The sequence below is a fragment of the Pseudomyrmex gracilis genome, unplaced genomic scaffold (genome assembly GCF_002006095.1).
Source record: "Pseudomyrmex gracilis isolate BER0280 unplaced genomic scaffold, ASM200609v1 scaffold_11, whole genome shotgun sequence".
NCBI classification, from domain to species: Eukaryota; Metazoa; Arthropoda; class Insecta; order Hymenoptera; family Formicidae; genus Pseudomyrmex; species Pseudomyrmex gracilis.
In genome coordinates this window covers 1030422-1050679 of record NW_018020595.1, presented here as the reverse complement: position 1 = coordinate 1050679, position 20258 = coordinate 1030422, and the positions used below count along the sequence as shown (strand labels likewise).

Sequence of the window (20258 nt, the reverse complement as noted above, 5' to 3'; positions counted from 1 at the left end):
ACACAATACTTTAATGAATACCCAGCCGCTGTACCTCGTTGCCCAACTTCGATTTATGTAACGTGCTGGCTGTCGCTCGTACGTACTCGCGCGTATAGAGACTCGCGCAAATCTGCGGTAATTCCGCGTGCTACATACAGATTTACCGCGTGTTTATTTACATATTAAGTCAAGAATAACAAAGTAATTCTCTGACACGTGTAACTGTTAGAAAACACTCAATTATTACCTTGTTTGTTGCTTTTCTTGCGCACCTGCACACCTTATTTGCGTCGATTAATTTGCGTTTAAGCGCAAGCTGTAAAGATGTGTTTGCAAATATTGCATAGTTTCAGAAATTTTTATACGTATTTGTTCCGGCGCAATGAAGGCAAAGTAATGCGAAAATAACAGCTCTACCGTATCATTTTCCGAAATAACAGAATAGACAATCATCCAGATATAACGCGATTCCTTGAACGGGTGTTTATTATCCGCCGTGAAGTAACAATTAAATTTTAAAGTTCCAGCAATCCAATGTTGAGGAGTAATGATAATAAAAAAAAGAAAGCAAGTCCGTGAAAATTCACAGGCGGAACGAAGTAGCTAATTCGAGCGTACCTGCAATATGTCTCGCTAATGCGTAATAATGCCGATATCTTTTTTTTTTGTTCTTTGTTTTTTATGTCTAGCCGCCAGCGCGATTGTGCGTTGAATTCGGCGCGCATCCGAGAAAATACGATCACGGGCTCGCTCTATCGAAACTAATAGCTTTCTTTGAGAGTTATTTCGCGCGTCTCGAGATCCAGCCGCCTCGATCGACCGCGCGCTATTTCTCTTTCTTTTCACTCTTACTCTCGCCTTTTTCTCCCATCGACGAGTTGTCGCAAGCGTGGGTGAAGGCCCGAACGCGTGTGTGTGTGTGCACCGAGCGGCCATTGTTTTGCAATCGCGTCAAAAACGAAATCTCGCGCCCGCTGTGTGAACATACTAACATAGCGTTGTTTTATTATAATATAGAGAACCCAGCAATATATTTAAAATATATAATTTTCACGTGCTTGTCGAATGCAAACGTATCGAAAAGATGATCCGCAGGAGAAAATACATCGCCAGCGAGTTAGCTGTCTTTGTAGTGACTCACTTTCATTTTTTTTTTTTACATTTAATCAAAAGAGAAAAAATTAATAAAAAATGTTATTCTAAAAAAGTGCACTTTTATTGTGTTTTATAGATATTAAAATTGATTTGTTTATTAGCCAATTACTTACCTTTCCAACAGGGGATCTTCCTCATCCTCCTTGTTGGACGAACCCGTTTCCGGACAACCTACGTTTCGCGGCCAGTCGCACGTTTGCAAGTCGTGGCTGAAAACAAACAAACGATCCTATCAATTTCGCAAACTGTCTGAAAAACTTTCGTTTTTCCTCGGACGCGCTATTTATCAAAACGATCGTAATTAAGTGGTAAAACTGTCCGCGACCCAAACAGTTGAGCGATTTATGCAACTCGATATCTAGAGGAGAACGCATTTCCCGAGAATTCTGTCTCCGCTTATCATCGAGTGCCGCATTTGGCGTCGCTCCTCGGAAAGCCGCTGTCTTGATTTTACCCGTACTTGGATATCGCGTTACCATTAAGCACCTTGGGCTATATCGACCGGCTATACAACGACAGCGAACTCGTTCGCTCCCAGTCGTATCGGGTGAGGTGTGGCTGTTCGAATTTTTTTCCTCCAGGGTTATGCGCGCACACATACGACCCCCTTTTACCGCGCAAATCCAGACGGTGGATTGAAAGTAAAATCCAGAATCTCGTATCCGCACACGAACACACCGATATACTCGTCGTCGTGCAGTTTGATCAAGGCGAGCTACAATGTGCAAGTACGGACGGAACACAACGTGTTTTATATTTAGCGTATCGTCAATTAACAATCACACATCGCGTTTCCGTGTTGCTTCTTCCTCTTGAAGAAAGAATCGCATTTCGAACGCGCGTCAAATTTCTGCAATTCGTCGAATTTTTCGTAATTGCGAATTTACATGGGAAAGTGCGATTCCATTCGCGCGGATCCGTTCACATCACGCGGAAATCTCTCACGAATCTCGTATAATGAACCTCTGGGAGCGCGAAATGGGTCTCGTATCCAGCGTTCAGTTGTCTATTTCTATTCAACCACAATAAGCGTGTGCACTTTCAATTCAACGCATCCTCAGCATATTTTTATACGTTTAATTTCACCGTAACCACATTAGCCGATCGGGCCGAAAAATTGTATTCACGATTTTTCCGACGCAGTTTTTACTCGTTCCGCTTCCACAATTACAATTGCGAACATAGTAGTTGCGTATATATATAGTAGTTACGAAAAATAGAAATTATTCGATATTTAATCTCGAGACAACAATTTCGTAAAATACAAATTATATTTGGACAGAATTTTATTGCTTCTGTGGCAGAATTTACTGATCTCTCGTGTACCTGTACATAAGACCTCCTGTGCAGGACTCCAGTAAGGCTCCGCCGAAAACGCACACGTAGTACTGCGTGCAATCGCGCGGATGAGGGTAGTATCCGAATTCCTCGGGACATTCGAATTCCAGGGCCGCCTCATTTCTGCTGGCTCGTGCGCTTCTCGGAGTGTTCCGTTGACATCCTGGAACAAGATTACGTGATTTTCACGCGAATGAAAAATAATTCTTTTCTTTTCGCGCCGAAGCTGATCTTTCGTAAGTTTCTATCCGATCGAACACACACACACACACACACACGCGCGCATACGCACATGCAGAATCGGACATGCGTTTGATCCTATCGGCGCTCATACGGTTTCCTGTAGCAGACTATCCGATCCTAGATCTCCGTGAAAATTGCGAAAGAAATTTTTCACGCGGCCCGCTATTGCAAAAGAAACGACAGAACAAAGAAAGTCTAATAAGAGCGGAGCAAACTAATAGCTTCATAATAATAAAACCGACGACCTCTGTAAGATCGACGAAGTTTATTATATTGTCGCTGTGTGTGTGTGTACGTGTACTTTTACGATCAACGTATTTCATAATTATCTGCAAATTTTCATTTTCTTATGTAATATATATCCATATTATAACTATTATTTTATCTTTGTGTTGCACGTATATGAGAAAACTTAGCGTAAATTCATTAATTACGCGAACAAAGCGTGTCAACGCCGCGGTGAATTTATGCGCGACAACGCATATAATTTGCTTATTCCTATGTACGCACAGAGGCGAGTTGAGCTGTTAAATGTCGTAAACAGTTTTCAGCCTCGAACAGCCGCCGTACATGATTGCTCGCCGTATATCATCGTGTGTATCGCTTGTCGCACTCGCATGGTGAAACGCGAACGCGCGCTGCGGATTGTGCAACGGAAAAGTAACCGGATTTTTGGTCGACCTTGCTCTCTCGTGTCCAGAGCGAACTCAATTATCCGAGTTGTACTGGCGTGTACGTGCGTTTCAATCAGAGATACAAAATTTGCGAGAGACAGAGTTCACGGATCTCACGATGATCTGTTCTTTCTTTCTGATGTGAAAGACGTGCGTGAAAAAGTCACAACGCAATATGCTAAGGCACTAATTTCCTCCGAACGCGTCTACGCAATGCAGAAGAGACACGCACGAGAAAAGCGCGAACGTCGGTGCGCGTATCTCGCATTCTCCGATTTCGTAACGCGTAAGGCTTCTCGCGCAGAAGGAAGTCCGAGAGCCACGGGGTCTTTCTCAGTGAGGTTTTCCCTCTGATTATAGACCCGTTTGATTAATAAGCGCCCCTGGAAACTGAGATAATTGCGGTTTAATGAGAACGTGCGGTCGTATTTCCGAAGAATCGATATCGCGCGCGCGCCGCCGGGAAAGTTCGCGCAGCCAATCTTTCGGCCGGAATGTGAAAGAAGCAAAAATCACATCAACAAACTGGGAGATTGAAAGGTGATGTTACGAAAGCGACAATACAAAATAAAAACTAGAAGAGAGACGCGCGTTTTTTCAAAAATTGAATGTGGATCGAGAAAATCAATTCATTATTAACATAATATTACAAATGTTGCGCTTAAACGTTACTTTTCGCATTCTAAGTGCATACACCTGCTTCCCATACAAAGAACAACAAAACCGTTATGTAATTATCATCAAAACGCGCGCGCGGCACATACAAGTCTAATGACGAGCAATAACAACAGATTTACCCTGGTACACGAACGCGTAAGCGTATTATCCGTAACTGCGATTAGAATTAGGTAACTAGAGTGGGAAAATGGAAGAGAGCTCTTAATCGCGCTTGAGAAGGAGAGATCGAGACTGCGAGATTGATTTTCAGAGAATATGCGACTAATTAAGTACGGCGCAATTGCACAATCAGCGGGAGATACACGCGCGCGCGCCGGGGAGATTAATTATCCTGTTAATTCACCGATGCCGAAGATACACAATGCGCCCAAGAGTTTTATGCGAGACGCAGCGAGTCCGTTTACGAGGTCTGCGCAAAGTCTACAAACATACAAATGATGTTTACCTAACTCTCTAGAAGGTCATTTTAATTTTGTTGCGTCTCTCGGTTGCTATGAAGTGTGAACTTCATTTTTTGCAGTTTCTATGCACACATACGTGAATAAAAAAAACTTAAATGAGGAACGCTTTGCAAATGTACGTCACGTTAAAAAAATCCACGCCGGAGACACGTGCGCAATATGCACGTCCGCATAATTATACGCATTTAGCAGAGCGAAAGATACACCGGCGTCTTACCGACGGCATTGAAAGTATCGGCTGGTCGAAGTATTCGGTCGCGAAGGTCGGCGGGAAATATCAGAACGGAGGAAAAGGTGGCAGATTTGAACGGGATATGAACGTCCTCGACCGTACGGATGCAGAAGGACGCGTACGCGCGGTAGTCTCTGACGTCAGAGGAATCCATTTCAACGCTGCACACAGATCCTGATCCCGTTCTATCGCGGCGGTTGACCTCGAAATCCTTCGCTCGCGACCTTAAAACAATCGCAAGGTCACCGTCCTTGTCCGCAGGGTGGATCTATGTGACTTGACATATCGTTCGATTACAATCTTCAGGAAATTATATTTAAGAATAATATAGACGTTTGTTAGACAAAACCAGATCGACGTAATTAGTACGCGAGTGAAATTGTGGAATATAAATAATAATCATTTGGAAAGTTCTAAATCAGACCTATATAAATGTGTCAATTTTCTGCTCGAATGAAAAAGCCGGTGGGTTTTCTCTCGAATCCACCTTTTAGCTTTTTTCTCTCTCTCTCTCTCTTCGTACTATTACATAAAGAATTCTCGTCGCGCACAGCAAACGCAATTTTCCATCACGTCGCTGACATTTGACGTGGAAGTGGAATTATACCCGCGAACTATTATAATGGCAACCAGATATCAGCAGTCGCGGAGACATTCTATGTGCGTTGCAGAACGGTGCATCATCCGCAAATAATACGTTCTAGAAAGGTGGCCGACGAATATAATGCACCGCGCGACGATGGACGCGAAGAAACGTTGCACCCGTTGCATACAAGGGATTAAATGTCAGACGGAATGCGCGTTGCATGTAGACACGCGCGTCGACCTAGAAATGCTTAAATGATGATCGCTCGCTAAAGTGACGCGAATTACGTTTGCGGACCGCTAAGGTAAAAACGCATCCGACGTATCGATCGATTCACGTTGAAAGTGGTGCATCGGTTGCTAATTATACACGACTACTTCACACGCATCCCACATTGTTTTTGAATACAATGTTCTCCACTGCGCGCGCAATCAACATCGCATTCTCGCGCAAGACGATAAAGATGTCCGTGAGCTCATCGTGGAACTTTTAATTAGCATCGATGGATTGGCGCAACGCGTGAACATCAGAACTCATCTCTTTTTTTCTTTAACTTTGTGTTTAGTCAATCTTTCTTCTTTTTTCTGTCATATCTCCGGAGACAAGCACGTCCTGTTACAATCTTGATAATGCGGAAAATAAACGAGGAGCTCGAGCTCATTGTAATGAAAAATTGCAAAACGCGCTTTTAATGCCCGGTGAAGAGAGAGAGAGAGAGAGAGAGAAAGGGGGAGGGAGAGGATTTCGCAAGGAACACTGCGGTTTTCGGCAGCGGCTGCTTTTTGCTGAGAGAGACACTCGAACGATTTTCACACGCGAAAGGGTGCGGACGGGAATGTATAGACGCGAATATTTCACCACCCGAGCGCGATGTAGAATCGCAAAACGTAACAAGCGCATTGCAATTTCATGCCAAAGAAATGTCAAGATATCGTTTTGCCTAAAGAACCGCACTTCTTTCGCAAGTTTGTTTACGTAAGGCGATATATTATATGTGAAATATGATTTGTTTATACGCGATTATCTCATCAAACTTATAAGAAAGCGATATTGTATCGTTAATGGCAGATCGTAATTACGGATCAATACAAAAAAAAAAAAAAGAAAAGAAAAATGATTTATTGCAAAAATTACTCTACAATGTTCCTCACGCGCATGAGAAAATCGTCGAATAATCAATAAACCTCGAGTTGCGAGTTAAATGGATAGATTAAATAAAACGATTTGTATAGAAAATCGTGTACGAATCGAATCTAACGCGCGATTATATGTTTTATATTGTGAAGACTTTTAGATTGTGCGCAACTTCTCGAGCGCGCACACGCACGGATGCAATTTATTAATGTCTCAAATTCGTCGTGCGGTTACGCAACGTAAAGCTAGACCCAGGACCGGAACCTATCAAAATCGCGTAACCAGGAAATCGTTTTGTATAAGCACGCTCTATACGCGCGGATATATATTGCCGCAAGATCGCAGATCTCGTAACGACCTGTGTGCACGCATGTGTGATACGAATAACTTATACATACATATATATATATATATACACAGCGCTCTTCGTAAATCATGGGATCGCAGTGATTTTTCACAAGAGAGGCCCCGCCAAATTGCAAAGCCCGCGCAACGACAGAATGAGACACACAAAGAAGAAAGGACTGAGCAAAGCTGAGAAAGAGAAGTGAAAGTCATGCGAACAGAGTGAGAAAGAAGCAGAACGAAAACGGAGAGTAGGGAGAAAAAGAGAGAGAGAGAGAGAGAGAGAGAGAGAGAGAGAGAAGGAGACTCTTGGTGCAGGAAAAAAGAGTTGGCGAGTGAATGAGTGAAAGTGAGCTGGAATACCGAACGGCGCGGTGCTCTGTGAAACTGGAGCACTGCTTGCATAATATCGGACAGTTTATATAGTTTAAGGCGTTTCGCGTTTTGTGTACGAACGGCCACTCAATCGTGTATACATCTGCACGCGTTATTCAGCAAATCAATAAATTGTTAGATACGCGACAATAATAATTTATGATCATGAGAAAAGGAATGCATGTAAAAAAAATATGCGGGTAACTGTTTAATTCTGTTATACAACCATTAAACTTCGATTACAACGTAGTTTGAATCGACAGAAAGAAAAAAATAGTTTATCGATTTATAGCGAATCAGCGATTGGAGCGATCGGGAAACGCTCGAGCGTTCCATCAACGTGACATACACGTGTTTGATATCGATCGCGTGAATTTTTTAAAGAAATAACACTATCGAATATGCGAGAGAAATTTTATGTGATGTTTCATGCAATGAAAACGCAGTCGCGTGAGTAAACTCACTTCTCACGCATCAACACGCGATAAGTCAATGACTATAGGCTTGTAACTCTGAAAAAGTATTCATTATCGCGTTTATATCCGCCGCCGTGAAATTATATGATTTTAGCTGTTTACATCGCACGTGTATGTGGTTTTCGACCCGTATTCCCTGGCGTAACCGCGACAGCGAACGAGTTGATTGCTTCTTGCCTCCCGTCCGGGCGGGGCACTTGATTGTAAAGGAGATTAGGTTCACTCCGGGGTCCAGTTACGCGGGGTCCCATTACCGCGGTAAAAGCGAACAATTAGAATTTAGAGGCTGCAATATATACGCGCTTTTTCCCGACGCTCACGCACGGCAAGGTATAAGTGAGATTCTTCCCGATTGTTGATACGCGGACCTTGAAGAGTCCGGGAACAAAGTGGCGCTTGCATAATGAGCGGCAAAAGTCACTGTTAATTGGGTCGGCCTCGCGAGCATTTTTCTCGATTAGTTTCTGTTCTCCTCCCTTTCTCGATTACGGGTGTGTTAAGACTCTTTCATCAAAGACTATTGCCGACAATTGCAAGCTTGTCGCGCAGTACCATGAAAATGAAATATCAGTGACACTACAATTCGCTACGTTCCTTTTTCGTTGAGCGCGTGAGATTAATGAGATTGACGACAGTTATGCGCCGTCTCGATACACGATTTCTTGTGTAAGAGCGATCTAATACCTCGCGCACAATAAAAACGCGTTGCGCTACCGGAATTCTTAATAGGAGACCAGAATATTTGCGAAGTATTTTATGACGAGATCGACGTTGGCGGTAATGATGACTATAGTGTTAATAAAAAAAGTAAATAAAAAGCAAAACTTAAAATATTTTCTCTGGGATAATAGAATAAGAAACATGAGATATTGATAAAACTGACAGTACAAAATAATGCAAGATTTCATACTTCTCAGTACATAAGAAAAGTTACATAAACATTTAACAGTTGATAGATTAAACGAGAAGGCGCCAAGAGATTTCTTCCCACCGAGCCTCTATCAATTTCGTGAATTGTTTAACGCCTAGAGCTGTCGGAAGTTCAGCGAGTCTCTCGCCGTTCTTGAGTAAACGGTTTTAAACTTTCTTCGCGTGACTGGAGGAATCGATTCCTGTTTCAAGTAAAGCATCGAATCGTAACCGCAGCCGTAACTCATTAAAATCTCCAGATTTTCCGCGCTCGACGCAGAAAATGTTCCGACAATCTGGAAAATATGAAATAAATATAATAATTTTACGAGAGACACATATACAATGATACGTTCTTTTCTTCGTAAAATAAATAAATTCTTGGAAAAAAATAAAATGAGTGACCTGTGCGGAATATATGAATATAAAATTAAGTAAAGAAAGATTACGTTCTTTTTTATAGCCGGTTTACTATCTATTTGGTAACATCGTGAATTTTGTCGATCCTGGACTTCCTGCTTGGACAGGTGTTACGCGCGAATAGAGATTATGTATGCTATAATATAATATCTTCTCGAAATTAATACAAATACCAATACGGACGACGAATAATAATTTATTTGATTTTAAGAGCAATGTGTGTGTACTTTTTATAAAAATAAAATAGCATTATGTATCTCCAATTGATTTGGTGATTGAATTGAAAATGATTCACTGCCTACAAAACATTATTACGTCAGGTGTATTACATTACGCATATTCTCTTCTTATACCGTTGCGCCCGTGAAGATGCATCTCAACACGCAATACGTACTGTTACATACTGTTTTCGTTCATGAAAGGTCAACGAGGCTCTCCGTAATATTCACGGAGGTCAATGTGCTCTAAATTACATAGCGTTTCACATTTTCCGCATGTAAAATTACCTCGTTAATATTCTTTGACGGAATCCGTTAAGATCGTTAATATATAAAATTCATGTAGTGAGTATATTTGTTTAATTAATTAAAAATAATTATATTCCCGCACTTGCGCAATTTTTGCGAATTTACACATACTCACACAAATATATTTTCTTATATCGAAAAACAATTTGTTATTCAAAAAGATATCTTTTTAAACAGAATATTTTTCTTTCATATGTAAGCGTTAAAGATCTTTTTCGCGAGACATCCTGGCGCTATTTAGGACGTGTCTTTTACTTGCTCAATCCTCCGATTTCCCCCCATTTACAAGATATTCAAACAATTCTCGAAAGATATACACACATCTTAACAGATTTCGATACGCAAACACACTCTTGATCTCATCGGAGGATTACGTCAGAGTATTCGTATAAAAATCTTTTTCAAATTGATTATTGCGGAATTTTTCTTTAACCAATTTGCTATAATAAATATTTTTATTTTATTTGAAACAATCAAATTTCGCAGAATACATAAAATAGTAAAGATGATGAAGATTAATCCGCGAAATTTCTGCGAATTTAATCGTGTCAGCACCTCCGTGAACGTAAACGCGTAACGGTTGTCTGGATGCAGCCGGTGGCCTTAAGAAGTGAAAAGATGTCCAGTTGGTGAAAGAGAGAGAGAGAGAGAAAGAGAATTTATATACGTGATTCTTCGGACGAGGTGACGCGGTTGGATGAGCTGCGACTCCGATATCTTCATGATCGCTGTCTCGTTGTTTGACGAGGTCAACTGTGATGTAATAAAACGACTTCTCTTCGAGAAGAAAGCTAGAGGAAATTACCGTGTATACATAGATGCAATTAAAAGACCTTGCGCACATATGGGTACACACATATGTGCAGTTTACGATCAACAGTCAACAAAAAAAAGAAGTAAATCGGTTGTGAGCGTTTAATTTGATTTTTTGCGGTTTGTACATTATTAGTGCAGTTAAACAGGCGTGATATAATCAAGAGGACTAATTTGTATAATCAAAATTCTATTAAAAAGATTTAGTTACTGAAAATTAAGTGAAATTTAAATGTCAGAAAGAGAGAGAGAAAGAGTGAGTGAGGTAATATACCTCATTGAAATTGCAAGTGATGATCTCCGGCATTAAAATCACCGGCACTGAAATCACGGAATCTATGGCATTGAAGTTACCGGCGTTGAAATCTGCAGTTATTGCGGTCTTTAGCTTAACACGTTGAACGCCACATCACTCATATCTGGATGACAGATTAAGTTTGCCCGTCTATTCACATTTGTGGATTTTATTGATCTATAAGTAAAATAAAGTTTACAAAGAATTCGCAAGATTATTTAACACTTTTTTTTTTAAATATCACAAATTAATAATTTGGACCTCGTGAGGACACACTCGATTTCTATTGATTGTGTTAAAACGTTATAATTTTCGCTTATTTTCGATTTTCGATGGCAAATGGGAATTGGAATATTAATTCCATTCCATTTTTTTAAAGGAGATATTATCTCGACGCGATGGATACTCGAGGCGTGTTTTATCATTCAGATCAGACTGCTATGAGAATAATATCTATCGCAGGTTGTTGCTGCCGCGAGCAAACGGTATTATCACGCCGCAATAAGACGTGTATGACGTTCATTGTGTTGTCGGACGTGCGACAAGAGAACGTGAGAGCGAACCTCGCCTCTCGTCCTGCGAAATTCGCGAATAGGTGCTCCGAAATGCCAAAAGTTTATGTTTCTTAACCGGCACACCGGATCGCATACGTATTCTACGTACTATCCAACGACGCAACCGACTAATTAATACGCCGTTATTTGAAATTACAATGCGTGTGAATAATCGAACGTTTCACGCTCGCTGATAAATTTATGTGGGATTGAGGTTTTCTGTTTCGTTTGTTCTTTCGATCGGACGACTGATCGTGCGATTTGGAAGAAAAATGTGCGTGACGAAGAATAGGAAAACGAAATATAAAGAGAAAAATTTCGCAGCCGAACAAATTCATATTGTAAAAAGAAATCTTGTGCGCGCGAGCGAATTTTCAATATACGCATAAATTAAATCCTATAAAACTTTCTCTCTCAAAACTTGATTCCCACTGTGAAAAGATACCGATTAAAGAAGAACGATATAACAGAGAAAATAAAATGAAAGAAAAGAAAATACTTGTTTCGCGCAAAACTATATAGTATACTTCCAGCTTTATAGTCATATGCTGCGGTAAACGCCCTGGCGTTTTGCACCCCGAGAATCAGCTGGGGCAACACCCACTCACGATCGAGCAGGGCTCCGAGGATTACCAAAGACAGCTCGACCTCCCTGGCATTCGTATCGCGATCCCACGATCCTCTCCTCGCTTTATACGTAAGAGCGCGAGGCTTCGTTAAAGCCGAGATGAAAATATCAGAAAGCGCTCCCCGCCTGAGAGATAATATCCGCGGTATCGGCAATATCGATTTACCTCTTCTCTCGATGCGGATCCGATGGGCATCTTTAACCTTGCGAACCCCCGTGGACCCCGATCGGTAGGGAAAGTAATGAGGCTCATTAATGCTGATTAAAGAGTCCGGAAATTATAATCGCGAACTTGCCTCGCAACACGTTGTTCCTCTCTCGAAAGAAAATCAAGTTTTCCAGGATTACAGTTTCCTTCGCGAGACTATGTCAATAACGAGTAACAATAAATTAAATCATTTCCGCGTTCACCTCATTCGAGAAAAATAACTTTTGTAAGTTTGTTAATTCTCCGCCACACGATTTACCATTGCGATATGCCGTTACATTCTCGATAGAAAGTCGCGTTGCGATACACATAGAGGCTAATTTGAACAGAAAGTAATTTCACAACAAGAGTTGTGTAATTCTTTAATTAAGAATGCTTGATATACAGTCGCAACCGCGTTGGGAACGTGAGAGGGTGGTTGTAACAAACGTGCATTCGAAATCAGCATAGGATGCAGACCGCGATCGGCCGTGAAGACCTAATTACACACGATCGGAAAAAGTGTGTGCGCCGGCAACACGCCGCGACCTTTATTTTGCGTAAAGAACGATTGCGCGAAAGAAACTGGAAAGCCACTTACCGATAACAGACTCTCCCCGTAAGCCTTTTTCTCAGACAATTGTATTTCAAAATTCGCGTGACCGCATATTTCGCGCCGTGCGAACGGTTTTTGTTTAAACGAGAAAAATAAATCAGCACCTTAACACAAATATTATAACACACGTAAACTGCATTTCCCCTTCTAAAAACTCCGACCCCGAACACGGTGATAGGATTGAAATCGTAGCGCGCGAAGGTTACACATTCTCAGGGGTGTGAGTGAGTCCGACGTGTCTAACCTTTTGCTGTCGTTTATAGAGCCGGACGTACTTTAGAAAGGCATAAACTCACGCGTGGGGAACTGATCTGCTCCCGGGACGATCTCGATTGTGCGATCGCACAAGCGGATACAAAAAGGATATCGCGAGAGCCGCCTCGCGATTTTTCTTTTTTTCCAAATCGACCACGAACAGAAATAGTATCTATATAGTTTATGGAATTGACGTAAGGAAATGTCCTTATTACTAATCCTTGTTTCTACATCTCTCACGTATCTGCACTAATAAAAGTTTCTACGTCAGTGGAAGATCGGTGTGTTAAAAGTCCGCGAATAGAACAACCGGCTGCGAAGGCTGCGCGATCTTTAAGGGTGTGTACCACGCAATCGCAAGTGTGTAACCTTTTGGTTCATGCGCGTGGAAAGGTGTGGCAATAATCGCGTGTCACCAGAAATACAGAGTAGTAGTTCAGATTTATCAAGTTGCTTTGCTTAGGTGTACGAAAGGTTTTTTTCGTGTGAGAAATTTAGTTATTTCTCTCGCGAAATTGAGAAAAAAACGAATAAATCTTGTTTTCCTTCTCAAACCACGCTAATTTAAAACTAATGTTCTCTTGATGAAACCACGTCGCAAAAAATAATTTTCCAATTCAATTCCAAATTGAATCAAGCGGACTTGTAAATGGCTGGGTTTAGACATTCTGTATACTTGGCACACATAGTTACCGCAGCGAACAGTCGTGTATAAGGACGACGACGTGTTCGGTAGGTGTAAGTGGAAACAGGAGGTAGTGGCTCAGACACAATGGAGCTAGCTCGGGTAAGCTGAGTTCTCGTTGCGTCACCACGACCTAGGCTTTCCTTCTCTTTTCTGCTCATTAATCGCGACGAGCGACGGACGCTAGAGATAGACGGATTGGGAAACTTGACGTGAGAAATACGTAATAAATAAGACACATCAACGGGAAAGTTCATTTGCAACTCGGGATACGTTATGACTTCCCTAAAATACTTTCAGCAGAGTTCTCGAGGGTTTGTGTTTTTTTTCTTTTTTTTTTTTTTTTTTTTAATTACAATAACACGTTGTTTATTTTACTTAATATCTAAATAAATAAAATCTCTTGGAAATCTCTGAGAAAATGCTCAAATAATGTAATGACTTTTGTGTGTATACACGTATAAATTTTGTTATTTCTACAATTACAAAGTTTTTCGTTCTGGTTATTTCTCAAGTTGTGGGAAGGGTGTAATTTGTGCTGGACGTTAACCGATAATAAACAAGTATATATCGCGATTGCGAGTTTCTGACAGTTGAAACACGGCGTAGGCAGCATGAGTAATTTCGCCCTTCTTGATCCGGATGTTAACTTTAAACGTGCCCGTTGTTACGTACACAGGGAATATTTCGTCACTTATAGTCCAAGAGTCGCCGCCGCCGCGCGGCTCCTTGTTGGAAAATTGTAAATGAAAGCGGAGAGAACGCGCGCGACGGGATTTCCGATCGCGAGAACGCGCTCTCGTGCGATTGCGAGCACGATTATCTGGCTCCTTGATCGAAAGGTCACTGTTAAACAATGATAATTGCACTTTCGACGAGTCTTATCTTGTAAATGATAGGATGCCAGTCTGTCAGTGTTATGCTTAACAAAGATTTCTGCAAAAAACTGTTGTAACAAAGGGAGCTCCCTGTTTACAATACGTAATTGTTCTCGCGTGTACTTGCATCGAACGAACGGACTTTATTCCACTACAAAGATATGTGAATAATGTAGAAACTTGTGTTTTTGTTCTTTGTAAAGCGTACAGAGAGATTTTATCCGCGTATACTTAAAAAAAATCCGAAGCTTCAGACTCGCTCGTCGAATCGGCTTGATTTCTCTCGGATAAAAATTCTGATATCTACGAATTTCAAGAATCGGCGCGCCGTGCGCACGAGCTGTGAAGGCTACGAACGTGGGGCGTGTGGCAATCGGAAACCTCCGCTATTCTCGCCTCCGGAGTGTGGGGTAACAAACGTTCGATAGGACGCCAGGGGAATAGAAACGTGAATATACGACGTGCTCGCGGGCCCGTCCGACAAGTTGCCCGACACGTAAGTGTCTCGTCGGTGTCTCGCTTGTTCTCCATTTTCCGCGACGTCGATCCTCCTTGTAAATTATAAAACGTTGTGAAAAAAACAACGTAATCAGCCGACGTTGCACTTACGGCGTTCCCACAAACGTACGCGCAAATGCGATGCAAACGTGTCGTGCACAAATCGCGATGCATTTACTCGGCAATATGGTGAACGGTGTGTATAAAGACGCGAGAGAAAGAGAAAGAGAAAGAGAAACAGCTCTTGCATCTCTCCGCGTTTCTCTCGCCTTCAAACGAACGAGTCAACTGACCAGGCTGGAAATGATATTTCGTAGCTCGCAATGCGAGCCATGTCGGTGTCAACAGAAAGTAACGAGCTCGCGGCGAACAGCCGCTCGGTGAAATTGTTCCGTTGCATAAAAAGCATCGAGCGCTCTGGTGGGGCTTTATGCCGCTACTTCATTTTGCCTCAATGCAGATTAGTAGATAATAATAATAACGCCTCTTACATATTAATGCACTTAATCGAAGTGATTTACTTTTCGTAGAAAAAGTGCGATACGTCTTCTCTGCTCTTTCGGCTGCAATGTTAAACGATCACGTTCCATGCGAGACATTTATTAATTTAATTTTCTCAGTTTCGAAAGAGTCGCTTGCGACAATCTCTCGTGCTTTCGCCTTCATTTTCTATTAATCTCGTATTTTAATCGCGACTCCGTCACGCTGGCATAAATGACATGATTTACTAAGTGACGTCGATGTGGAGAGACTTGCGATAGAAAAAGAAGCAAATTAATATTTAAAATAATTATCAGGCGCGAAGGACGTTCGCACACACCACGGAGACCCGAGAACGGTCTACCTTTCCTCCCCCTCTCGATCCCTCCCGGAAAGGTTATACGCTCTCTCACGCACGTAACGAACACGTGGATTACGCAAGTAACGTGTGTGTATGTGTGTGTATACATATATATAGATATATATATGTTTTTACACAATTGTCCCACGAGGAATGCTGGTCAAGCTGTGTTGATGGTATATCGATTGTTAATATCGAGAGCACCGTATACGGTTCGATTTCTTTGTCTCTTCTGTGAAAGGTCTAATTAAAGTCGTTTCGACCCAATCATTACATCGAGTTACATCGCGATTTGCGACAGGATTGATGTCAGATGCGCGATAGAATTTTCATCTTTCGAGCAAAACTTGCGCAAACCGCTACACGTAACCAATAACTAAACTAGACTTTCCGGTGCTCCTATTCTTTTGTCTCTCTTGATACACGCACAAATACCAAGTATCGCAAAAACGACGGAGCCTATTCATTCAGAGCGCTTGAGAACATGTGAATACTCGATGTCGCACGCGACCGCTTTGAGCGGAATTTGCGAAATCAAAGTAACAAAAGTCGTTTCTTTAACAAAGTGGTCGAGTGACAGCTTCTCTACATCCGTTTTGAGATATATTTACATGGAAAAGACATGAAAAGAAATGTGTTAAGATATTTTTTTACAAAAGATATGTACGACAAACATCATCGTCGCACAAGTTCGACAGATAATAAAAAAAAAACTTTGCTTTGCCGAATCGAAGATCCGATAAATTGTTTTTTGGTTTCAATCGTTTCGCTCCATTTAATTTCGATTGCGAGTACCTAAATATGCGTCATCGCATTTCACGCGTTTTCGAGCACCGAAGAGGGAAAGTATATCGCGTACACACACAACGTTTCTTATTTTGATTTCGAAATTTCGCCGCGAGAAGGTTACCCAACCCGTTTGATAGTTGATTTTTCTTCACACATTTCTGTGAACGACGAAAACTTAGTCGGGGAAAAAAGAAGTAAGTTTTATACTTTAAAATATAATTACTAATTTATTATCTTGTTTTTGCGTAATAAACAAAGTTTTATCGCAAATCTCTTGAAACGTGAAGAACGTTCTTCGATAGTTAGCGCAACGTATACTGTGCGAGATGTGTTTTTCGAAAGCTCATATCGAGTCTCGACCTGGGTCAAATACGATTGGGCGTATCGAGAAAAGAAAGTCACGATTGCCGAATCAACGGTGAGATCCAGAATTATTGCGTAAAGGATCACGTTGCAAAATTCATACGCGACATTCACGATTATCACACGTTATTTCACGTTACTTTATTGAGACTCGTGCATCAGTTCGCCTCTTTGATCGTATTTATTTACTCAGCTTTATTGGCCATATCGACCAGACGTAAAACACGCCGTTACGCAATTTACGTATAACTCCGGCCGCGAATAATTAGCGGAAAAGCGGTATCAATCTTCTACGACGCGCGATTCCGTGTTTCCGAACCTGGAAGTCTTACGAGGAACTATCACTCGAGTCTATGCAGAATCTATTTTGTCTCCCGATACATTTTTGCCAAGAAGAAACTCATTTCGTATCGCGGAACATGATCGAGCGTTGCTCGCTTCAGCAACTTTCTCTACAACGTAGGATAGAACACGCTACACATTTTCAATATAAACGCAATTTTGATCATATTGCGAGGCCTGGGCATTCTGGTAATTCTCGATCTGTTTAGCGAAACTCATATGATTATCTTCTTTCGTGCGCTCGAGTGATTGGAAATTGGAATTTAGTTAAAGAAGCAATTCCAAAGCGCAAAAATGAAGAAAATATAACGCATTTCGAGAGGAGAAATGCTGTATAAAAAAAAAAATAAATAAAATAAAAATTCATAATTACACTTTTTCTACGCGCCTTTTGCGACGTGCCACAAATCAATCGCGACCTTCGAACCGTTTGAACTCGAATGATATATCGAATGACAAGCTGAAAATCGTGACCAGATTTCTTCAGCAACCGTCCACTTTCAATTGCGTTACGTCGTCGATGCTTTCGCGCGCGCGCGCGCGCACACACAAATCGAATCTGTGCTATATCGAAAGCGCATTATCGTATCTAGGCATCAGTGACATTGATTTCGTTATTCTTTTTCGCGAAATCACACCGTTCTCGCGATGTAAGATTATAACAAAGATAAAAATGTGAAAAAATTTTAATATATCGTAAAAAAATCGAAAGATCTCACAGGGATACACCTCAAACCGGAGGTTCAAGGTTAACCATCTTCCTCGAGATTGCTGCTCGTAATTTTCGCGTATACATATATATATCTATCGGCTATTATAATACTTCCCGAGGGATTCTTTTACTTGAACTAAGTATATAGACCCCCGCGGCGTCGGTACACGATCTACAAGGGTAAAAGATTGATAAGGCGTCGCCGCAACACGCTCGGTTACTGTTTTGCCCGCGTTAACACTTCTCGTGCGAAGATACGATCGTGTACGGTGCTGTGTTCTCGCCAAGTGATTTAACACCCCCTTCGGGAGGTCAGGACTCTGGGGCCGAGGACTCTCACGATGCCCTCTCCGTATCCGGTTGACTGACTATAGGTATCGCGTTTCCCGTGAGAATATGAAACGCCAGAAATAAATACGCGCGCAACGTACTAAATTTGTGCATTTAATTCTTTACACGCGCGAGTATTTTTTCTTTTTTTCCCCAACAAGAAAATTGAACAGTAAAACATTTTCCCGAACACTCGGAAATATTTTCTTTTACGTAGATAGCTACTATAAGCTGTTATGATTCAACTTGCGCACACATAGCGAGCAAAAATCACGCTATTTCTCCGGAGTAATGCACTCTCTAACTTATACTTAAGCAACTTATTAAACTATCTTAGTTGAGTATAATTGTTATGGTTCTGTTCGAGCTACTCCGTAATAAACTGCAAATGGTTCGGTGAACTCCAGACGGCTATCATCCTTGTAAACTTCAGAACACGCGAGTATAAACCTTACGTAATGCGCTGTTTGTCTTCTCGGGACGAGATACACAGTTCGGATGATTGCGATATCAGGAATTTTTATAGTCGCGTGAATAGGTTTATGGAATAGCGTTATAAATAAGATCGATGTAAATTTGGCCGTCGTATATAAACGTGTTCGCGCGTCATCGATTTTAACTAAAAAAACGAGACCTGTCTTTTATTCAAATGACGGTTAATGTCTTTGAAAATTTATGTTCTTGAATTTGAGATTTGGACAATTATTTCATTCTTTTTTCAAGAAGTCGCTCTCGCCGATCCGAACTTGTTATCTGTCAAGCGTTACTTTCACCACACTCCGCCGCACATGTGCGGACGACAATTCGGCGTTCACTTCCATTCCGCGCGCTTTATAAATTTTCGCTCTAATTTTATTTTAGGCCGTAAACACGATTATGTCACCGCGGCTATACATCGTCGAACATGGAATCCCCAACGTTTCCCTTTCGCTTTACGACGTACGCAACACATTTGCATAGCATATTGCACACCTACCGAGCACAGCCGGAGCGCCGCTTTATTACACGTACCAGACTTGCAAGCAAATGAAAGGATAACATGAGATAGAGAGAGCGCGCACTTAACTTTGAATTTTTTTATTCTATTACTTAAAAGGGGAGTTATATATACGTCCTTTTTCCCGGTTTTTAACGTTTTAATTGCAGATTAGTGCGCGCGCGCGCGCGGTACTTAATCACTCCTGGGATTTTTCATCGACCAATAAAAATCTCTCTTCCTTTCATTTTGAAGAACCAGGTCGCCCGGATGAGAATTGAAGTTATATCACGAACGCGCCGTTGGAAAAACGAGTTCGCGGCGCGGTGTTACGCGAGGCAACATACACGCGCGGCTTTTTTAACGCGGTGTAATACCATTACGGTAGACTTTCCGTGGGAGTGCGCGCAATCGGTCCCACGGAACGATCAAGGTTTTACATTACCGATCGTGAGCACCGCTCGAGAAAGGAGCATTCGCCAGTCGTCGTCTTGATCTCTCTCTCTCTCTCTCTCTCTCTCTCTTTCTCTCTCTCTTTTACGCGATTTGTGTATTTCTTTTCTTTCGACGCGAAACTCAATCGCCGATAAGATCGTGATCTTGGGTCCACGAGCGTAAAGAAAATAACGGCTCGTGACGGCGATTTGCCCGGAACGTGTGAATCGCGGGCGCGTGAGAGCCGCGCGCTGATTCGCGCGATTAAAGCCGCGAAAAGCCGACGATCAATGAATTCTGCACGGTTTGATTTATTGTCGTTTTTGCATTGCATAACGCGATAAAAGCCAATAACGTTGTTGAATAAAAGGGATAGTATGTTATTTGTTTAATAAATTATAAAGGAAAACGATTGCTGCGCAGCTATGTGATGTATCTGTTGAGACAAGTGCACAGTAGCAGCAGATATCCGATTATTTGTTTCGAGGTTCTCACGACATACAACGTACATAAGTACTCGCGTTTA

General features: G+C 41.6%; 1 protein-coding gene across 2 annotated transcripts in view; it reads right to left on the bottom strand.

Moving 5' to 3' along the window:
• Nucleotides 1-20258, bottom strand: part of LOC109863024 — a 36899-nt gene that overhangs the window by 7750 nt on the left and 8891 nt on the right. For both annotated transcript variants that reach the window (XM_020443209.1, XM_020443204.1), the window contains exons 2-3: nucleotides 2464-2638; nucleotides 1251-1346 (exon numbers count right to left, since the gene is read on the bottom strand). In XM_020443209.1, the coding sequence (XP_020298798.1) occupies nucleotides 1251-1346; nucleotides 2464-2638 (271 nt within the window). The remainder of the gene's footprint in view (nucleotides 1-1250; nucleotides 1347-2463; nucleotides 2639-20258) is intronic.